This window comes from Indicator indicator, chromosome 6 (assembly GCF_027791375.1).
Source record: "Indicator indicator isolate 239-I01 chromosome 6, UM_Iind_1.1, whole genome shotgun sequence".
Classification (NCBI taxonomy): Eukaryota; Metazoa; Chordata; class Aves; order Piciformes; family Indicatoridae; genus Indicator; species Indicator indicator.
The window spans coordinates 32,901,198-32,909,599 of NC_072015.1; the positions used below are offsets into that span (position 1 = coordinate 32,901,198).

The window sequence follows — 8,402 nt, forward strand, 5'->3', positions numbered from 1 at the left end:
TTCCCACAGACTGTTTTCAAAAGCATATATTTTACAGGACAAGTATAATTTTATGAAAAGTATGAATTCTGTTAAAAAAATTACAGGTCACTGGAACTGAGTTACATTAGAAACTTTCTCTCTCACCCTTCTCTTAAAAAGTTCTGTGGCAGATATCTAGATATTCTGTTTTGTTTCAAGTGTAAAATGGGGTGTGGGGGTTTGGTGTGGTTTTGTTGTTTGGGTGCTTTCATGGCAGAGAGAAAGAAGCAGCCAGTTTCAGATAATTTTTTGGGAGCAGGTCATAGTATGCCTCTATCATTTCAATGCTTCAGGAGGTAATGAACAACATAAAAGCAAAAGATTTTCTCCAACTAAGCTGTGCTTTATGAACCTCCTGTGATTTTCTGAGAAGCCCTTTCATTATTTCCCTATAATACTATATTATTATAATTACTATGATAATAATATTCTTCCCTGTAACTGTCTCGCTGATTTCTTTATTATTTTTTTCCAGTGAAAACAAATTTTGTAGACACCATTTGCTTTAGTTCATGGAGTGAGGAATAGGACTTCATAGATACCAAGAAGGCCTATTGTTTAGATGTAGTAAAGACTAATTAGTGGTCTAGATTGTAATGAATAGACTACAAAAGAATGTCCACATACATTTTAGAAAGCGGAGAAGTACTCACAGTACTGTTTCATATACCCTTCCTGATTAGTTTTTTAAATTAAATACGTTTGTATCTGGTTTCTTTTGTTACCTGAGTTGTATCTTGGTATTAATAAAGAGATATAAATGAGAAAGTTAATGGATAACATGAAATACTCCTTTACATTTACAAAAATTCTTGGGCCCATCATCACTGAAGTGAGAACACTGAAGTTAAAACAGTTATTAATGCTTCTTCAGTACTTATGTATTGTCTTACCTATTTATGTATCAGGCAAGAGGAAAGATGAATACTGTAGAGGGGAGGGGAGGAATCAAATATTAACTTCTAATGCTCATTTGTCCAAAAATCTATGTTTGAAAGTGAACAAAGCATTTCAAGAGTGCTGTTTTGTGGGTTTATATTTTATTTTCCCTCAGGTAGTTATTGAAAGGACTAATGTATGTAAAAATAAAAGCATTCAATTATTGACAGAGGTTTTCAGAAATGTATTAGCCTTAAAAAGAGTTGCTGTACAAAACCAAGTACTTAAAAGGAAAAAAAAATTGTAGGCTTCCACATTCTTCCAGTGTGTCTGCTGATGACTAAAATCCTTTGCTTTTGACTTCAAAATGTGAATGTATTTCTATGTTAAATATTGGCCTTTTTTTTAAATGGTCTGAAATACATTTTTCTCTGTACTGTCTTAGGAACACATGCAAACCCATCAGGCTGGACCTTCACTGAGTTCCCAGAAGCCTAGAGTGTTTAAGTGTGACACTTGTGAAAAAGCTTTTGCTAAGCCAAGTCAGCTGGAGAGACACAGTCGCATTCACACAGGTAACACCAGAAAAATCTCACAAGATTTTCTGACTAATATATGGAGTCTTTGCTCATGGTTTCAGGTAACTATCAACTTAAGCTTAAAAAAAATCCCCAAAGAGTCCAAAGACTTTAGAAATTAAAATGAGGAAAAGCAGATTTGAATTCTCAGAAACTGATGTTTTGTTTAAAGCCAAAACATCAAGCTTCACTAAACTTCTCCATATTTTGGGACTGGTAGTACTGAAATGGTAATGTGAATACATGAGCTTGTATTTAAAAGCTTGCCAGTCTTTGATACAGATCAATAAAAACAGATTTTAGAACATTGTTTAAAGTGGTGTAAAGAGACTGAATCTGATCTTCTCCAAGCATATAGAACGTGCAGCTGAGAAGATGCACTCCCTGATGTTAAACAGGAAACCGTCTTGACTGCTGACTGCTGTATGCAGTCTGCACTGTCATTGAAATACTTAATTAGTCTGTTTCTAATGCTTGTACTTTTAATCTGTTGTATCCTTTTGTGCTTAATTGTTTTCTTTGGCTGTTAGTCGATAAAAAGACTATACTGACTTCTTCAAGGGAACACAGATCTGTGATAAAAGTGCTTTTCAGGTTGAAGTTTCTGCCCTGCTACAAGTTGAAAGCTGCACACAGGATAGCCTAGCTGTCACCTTCTTCACCTTCTGTATCTTAAGAATATCGTTTTAAAGAATATGAGCTCTAAATACAGGAGTCTCTTCTCTAAACAACTTCTTTCTTTTCCATACCACTCTTATCAATAAAGCTGTCATAGATGCTAGACTGAGCTGGATGAGACCAGGAATTGGACTGCATGAGCTATAGTGTAAGAAATTTTCAAGAAAAGGGTAACTGTTCCATTCAATGAGTCAGCCAGAGCTTTCTCTTGCCCCAATATCAACTTCTGGTAGTTAGCTTTTGGGAGCACTGTGCGTTTAAAGCAAAGTTCCTTATCTCTTCCTTTAAGTTATCCTATAACCTGCTGTTTTTCCTTGTTTAGCATCGCTTGCTGGTCTCATAATGTGTAACCCAAGTTTCACCTTTGAATGGAACTTCGCTTTGCACCTTTAGGTTCAGCCTTTCAGTTTTTAGTATTGCATCTGTGAAGTACAAACTTGCCTGTATACCCAAGTGTCTTATGCATGCTCTCATTTCATACCTTGAAATTGAATTTTCTCTGGCTTTAACAAATACAGTCCTATATAAACACATACACACTCTCACATGCATTCTCCTATGCTGTTTCAAATGTTTGGACAGGATGCAAATGTTTATTCAGTAGTACCTTTGAATTCTTTTTATGTGTCTGTATGACATCTGATACGCTATGATGTCTTGGGACCACTGCCAGTATTCATGATTTTAAATTAGCTTAATATGCTCTTATGTACTTGTCTGTCTGTTAATTTCCTTTCCCTTAAGTTATGTTTATGGCAAGTTCTTAAAGGTAGGGTCTGTCTCTTTGCTCTATTTTTGTGAAGCAGTTAATATGGTGGAGTTCCAGTCTATGTCTAAGGCTCTGTACTCTTGTGCTGCAAATATCAAATGATGACAGGGTTTCCATCCAGGGAAAACAGAGGGGAAAATAAAGTAGATAAAACTGAGTAGTTTTCAGTGCAAGTATAATGAACAGATACTAGTGGTCTGGGTCATCCACTTTCATCAAAACTTAACTTCTGGTAGATAATCAATAACTATTGATAAGGGCAATGGCTATTTGCAGTCATTTTTCAGCTAGCAGCATTCATCACTAGCTGCTAGTTGCAATTGCTGTACTCTGGGTGTAGATAAGCATGTTTTATAAGGGGTGTTCATACCAATTGGTTGAGGATGGTTTCTCATGGGAGAAAACTTTGATCTGAACTACTAGAGCTGGTTTTGTGTCAGGGGTCTCTGCTAACGTGTATTCTCATCTAATGGGTGTGTTGATTAAGCTTCCTTCTCTCCACCCTGTGCCCCAAGGCAGATCGTTACTGCTCCTCCTGAGAGTAAAACTGAAGATGAGAACAGAGCTGCTTTGTTGTTACTGTGATAGAAAGGAACATTCTGGCTGTACTGGGGGTGGGAAAAGAGGCAGAAGTTATGATCCAAGGAGATAAAAAGCCTTTAGAATTCCCCAGTAATTTGCTTTCTGTATAACTGACTTAAGTAATACAGACTTTTAAAAAAGCCGTGTTCTAGTTACAAGTTCTACAAAATAACCTGGGAACAGGAAAGAAAGCCAGTTACCTTTTTCCCAGCTTTGATTCATGCTGCCCATTGTAGTAGACACAGCACTCCAGGAAGACTAGGAACAGAGCAGAGTCCCTTTATGCATCTGTTTCACATAAATCTGCATCACATAAATCATTGGAAAGTCTTTCTATTTTGGAGTGACTTGTAATTTACTCAGTAAATCCTCAGATATTTTTGGTTTTCCTGTGCTTCAGAGCTCATGTACTAGCAGTGCCCACAAACTGCAAAAATTCTTGTAAATGTGTTTTTATATTAATGTCATCTTACACTGTTGAAACAGCAAGTCACTCCACACGATAGTCATTCTTTCAGAAGAGAATGTTCTTTTTACAATCCCTTAAGACCAAAAAAGTAAAAATGCACTGCACAAAAGTTCTTAGATGTGTGGTCTTACATAAATGATAGGGGAGGCTAATGTGTGTCAGTCTAAATGGATTTGCTTCCTGAAGGTATGATCCTTCTCTGTGAGAAACTGTGATTTCTATCTTGATTAAACATTCTTAATGATTTCAAATGGGCAAGGAAAACACGTTATTTCTCTGAATAGCTCTAAGTATTTTTTCACTGATAAATCTGAATGTAGGAGTAGTTTAGAGAGATGTTGCCAAAATTAGAGGGAAGCAGATGCTGGCAGTTCTACCAAAAAGCCATGTGGTAATCCATTACACAACACCAAAAAACGCTCTTCATCTTAACAGAATAGAAAACCTGGAGTAAAAAGTATGGGAGGAAGCCTAGATTTCACTTCCAAATAGTGAAGTCATTGTTAACAAAACCAGAAAGAACAATTCTGTGCTTTAAAGGGCCTTCTACTGATTGTCTTGAGAAGCTGGATTTAGCATGGAAGCTATAATGCATGTTGGGGGCACTAACATGCACGTTATGAAAGGAGAGAGAAATTGGGCCATTAAGGAAAATTGTGGAAACGTATTTATACTCCTGCATATGCTTTGTAGTGCTAACTAATAACAAAGTATATTTGTAAGTGCAAAAGTGTTTTTAGAAGTCCTTAATGACATACAGCAATGTGTCATGTGTTGATGTTGGGGGTCGTGGAGTTGTGTCGAAGCAAAGTTGTGGTTTTGCAACGTGGGTATTTTACATTTGTAACGTATTTTATAGTGAGTATGTTCTTGAGTATGTACTTAGAAATCAGTAGTATCCTGGTAGATTTGAAACAATATGCCTGCTTTGGTAAGGTACTGGAATCACTGGTAGTTATTGGCATAGGAGGCTGCAGGTCCCATGTGGAATTACTAGAAGGTTTTTTTAATGCATTTGACTTTCCAGTTTCTTACAGACATCAGCTTTGTTAATTCCAGTGTTGCTTTATCTATGTTATTATAAACAGTGTAAGAAAGTGGTGGTTCTTTTGAGTACTGAAGAGTACTGATTTTTTTTTTTTTTTGCACATCTATTAAATAATTTAGATAATTAATTGGGTAACAATATCAGTGGTTTAGGACTTAGCAAATATTCTGACATTTCAGTTGGGCTGCTTTGCTGACAGTGGGCAGCCACAGCACTGTTTTGAGAAAGTTTCAAGTAAAACAATCATGTGTACTTAAGTTCGAGGTCATCTTGAATGATTTTACTGAATTCTGAACTGTATTTTTATGTTGAAATGAGAGATTACTAAATATATTCTTCTCTTTTATAAGGAGAACGACCATTTCAGTGTACACTGTGTGAAAAGGCTTTTAACCAGAAGAGTGCTCTTCAAGTCCACATGAAAAAGCACACAGGAGAGAGGCCTTATAAATGTGACTACTGTGCAATGGGATTTACACAGAAAAGCAATATGAAACTACATATGAAACGGGCTCATGGTTACACTGGTATGTAGCATAGTGATGGCAATGTTAAGTACAGAAAGCCATGTGCTTACTAAGATAGCACAAAACACTTCAAATTATTGAGGAATTAGGCATTAATACCCCAAAACCAGGGTTGATGAGCTAGCAGTTGTACATGCAGCCCAAAAAACCAGCTTGAAACACAGACTGGTTACTGCTATGGTTCCTTGTTTTTTATGAGGAGCTCTGTAGTACAGAAATACAAAGTTCAAAAACTATTACAGGAAAACAATTTATTATATTAGATATTCTTTGAAAAAATAAAAAAAAAATTTCTCATGAATTTGCAGAATCTGAATTAGTTGTGTATAACCTTTCCCAGCATGACTCTTCATTCCCAAGTGCTGTATGTACATTTTTCTTACACTATGCAACAAATCGTACTCAACTCGTCTTTTTCTCTCACACTTTGCAGGTCCTGTACAAGAGCCTGCTAGTCATCAAGAACAAGAAGGGGAAGATATTAGTCGTGCTCTGAATTTAGAAGAAGTGGTACAAGAATCTTCAAACGAATGGCAAAGTATAGGCAATGTTTTTCGATGACACCTTAAAGTCTGGAAGCTAAAAATATTTCTGGGACTTGAGTTTCTTGAAACAACTTTTCAGGAAAGTAAAAGTTCAATTTTACAGTTAAAGCATTGAAAAACATAACAATAGAATAATGTATTACAGGATTTTTCTCAATTATTTACAAAAAAACGCCAAAACTTAAAAGAATAATTCTTTTTTTTTAAGCTTGTAGAAAAATATTGGGGAAACATCTGTGCTAAGTGGTCTGTGAATCAATGAACTCAGGTAATACTGTATCCAGTTTCAACTTTTAATTCACAGCTGGTATATCTATTGGAAAAATAAACTGGAACTTTATATCAGAATAGAATGATTCCCATTTTTAAAGGAGATGAAGAATAACTTTGTGGGAAAACCATGAAACAGTTGCTCAGCTTTCTTGTTTAGAGAAATAATTGAAGTTGGAAACAATGTTACAGATTATATGCATGCAGTACAAAACAGTTTTGTTTGTCGGTTTGGTTTTTTGGGTGTTTTTACAAGGCACAGGAAAATATTTCTGTTTTAAAGGTTTGGGGTTTTTAGTACATGTGGAGAGTTTGTTGGAAAAAAAGTGCCATGACCTTAGGGTTTTTCTTGAGTGAAACTCTTGAGAGGAGGGAGCAGGTTCATTTCCATTCCAACCACAGAGGCAGTTAGTTGTTAATTTTTTACATTAAAAGTCTGAGGTTTTAAACTCAGCAATAATTATTTAAAGAGAGTCCAAACTAGAAGAGGTTCCAATGAAAGCCTCTTCTTTTATGTTTGCTGTATTGGATCAGCAGGTACATGTCTCAGTATCTGTGGAAAACACAGCCATATACTATGTCTGGGAAGTAAACACACAATTTTGTGTTATCAGAGAGAGTTAGATGCACACTAGTTCATGTACATTATACAATTTCCCTAGTGCTATAAACAGTAAATTCCTCATTACTTGCTTTGTTTATTTTGGGAATATGTTACTTTCATTTGTCATTTTTGAAGTCACTGTTTCAGCAAAACTACCTAGTGGGCTAAATAATTCTTTGAAAGGTGCCACTTGTAAAGTATATTCATAACAAAGAAACACTGGAGTAAAAACATAGTCATCTTTTAGACATTCCAAAGACAGAAGCTCTTTTCTGATTTTGACTTTGTTCTTCTCAGTTTTATTTATATGTTACATATATATATAGAGATTATATATATGTGTGCTCGTATGTATATATATATATATATATATATTTAAAGTTATATGAGCCTCTGTGTGGCTGATCAGTATATTTTGTAAATACTAATCCCAGTTGCAGGAAGTTCATCCAATCAGTTTGCCCCAAGTACTTCTAGATCAATGGTGGTTTTGTTGTACTATAAAAACAGAGCTGGATTTTAATTTACTTTCTGAAAGATACAAAAAGCCCTTTTGTGTAAATATTGTCTATACTTTGTCTATGATACAAACTAGTTATTTCAGGTTGCTGAAGCAAGAAGTCACTGTTGGTTTTGATAGGGCACCTCTTAATTCTTTTGTTAACTCTTTGTCATATGTATATAAGTAATATAGTTGGTGACATGAAAATAACACTTTTGTTATGTGGAATATTTAATTCAAAAACATGTTAAATAATACTACTTTTTTCCAACTTCTGTTTCATGTGTTTACTTGATTCTGAATTCTAGGACCAGAAGTGCATGTCTCGATATTGTGTGTGTATGTGAAGTTCTCCCAGCAGTGCTTTTCCTTCCAGAGAGCCTATTGATGCTTCATGTCTTTAACAAAGATGATACTTCACAGTTGTCTGAAGGCATACTGCTCTCCTGGCATTGCACCCTGCTTCCCTGTAACAATAGAGTACAGTGTGCTGTGTTGTATGTACCAGGTATAAAACCTTTCCCCTGTTCTTTCAGAGAACACGTGTAAAAGGAGTTGATTTGTTGCATAGGGGATGGCACTTTCTAGAGGTTGCCAAAATCAAGTTTGACAGAAGGTTTACAGCTGGTCACGGCCAGACAAGACACACATTTATCATTCATAATGGGAACGTGATTCAGCATTAAGTCTGCTCTAGATGTGGTTGCTCTGCCAGCAAGTAAAAACTGGTAGTGGTTGATACCTAGTGAGTGAGTGCAAAAAGCAGATCTCATGAGTAAAAAGATGCCATTTTTAAATGGTCGCTTCTCAAAGTCTTATGATCATGATTGGAGATAAGAAGTATATACTGTATGTCTTGGAAGTGTTCAATAAGCAGCATGACTTGGAGTCAGCTGACATTTTTCCTGCATTTGGTTTGCTACTCCTCTG

General features: G+C 35.7%; 1 protein-coding gene across 1 annotated transcript in view; it reads left to right on the forward strand.

Moving 5' to 3' along the window:
* Positions 1 to 6,112, forward strand: part of ZNF236 (zinc finger protein 236) — a 64,901-nt gene extending 58,789 nt beyond the window's left edge. Inside the window, exons 30-32 of the mRNA XM_054381781.1 lie at positions 1,346 to 1,475; positions 5,375 to 5,551; positions 5,985 to 6,112. Of these exons, the coding sequence (XP_054237756.1) occupies positions 1,346 to 1,475; positions 5,375 to 5,551; positions 5,985 to 6,112 (435 nt within the window). The remainder of the gene's footprint in view (positions 1 to 1,345; positions 1,476 to 5,374; positions 5,552 to 5,984) is intronic.
* The last annotated feature ends 2,290 nt before the right edge of the window (positions 6,113 to 8,402 follow it).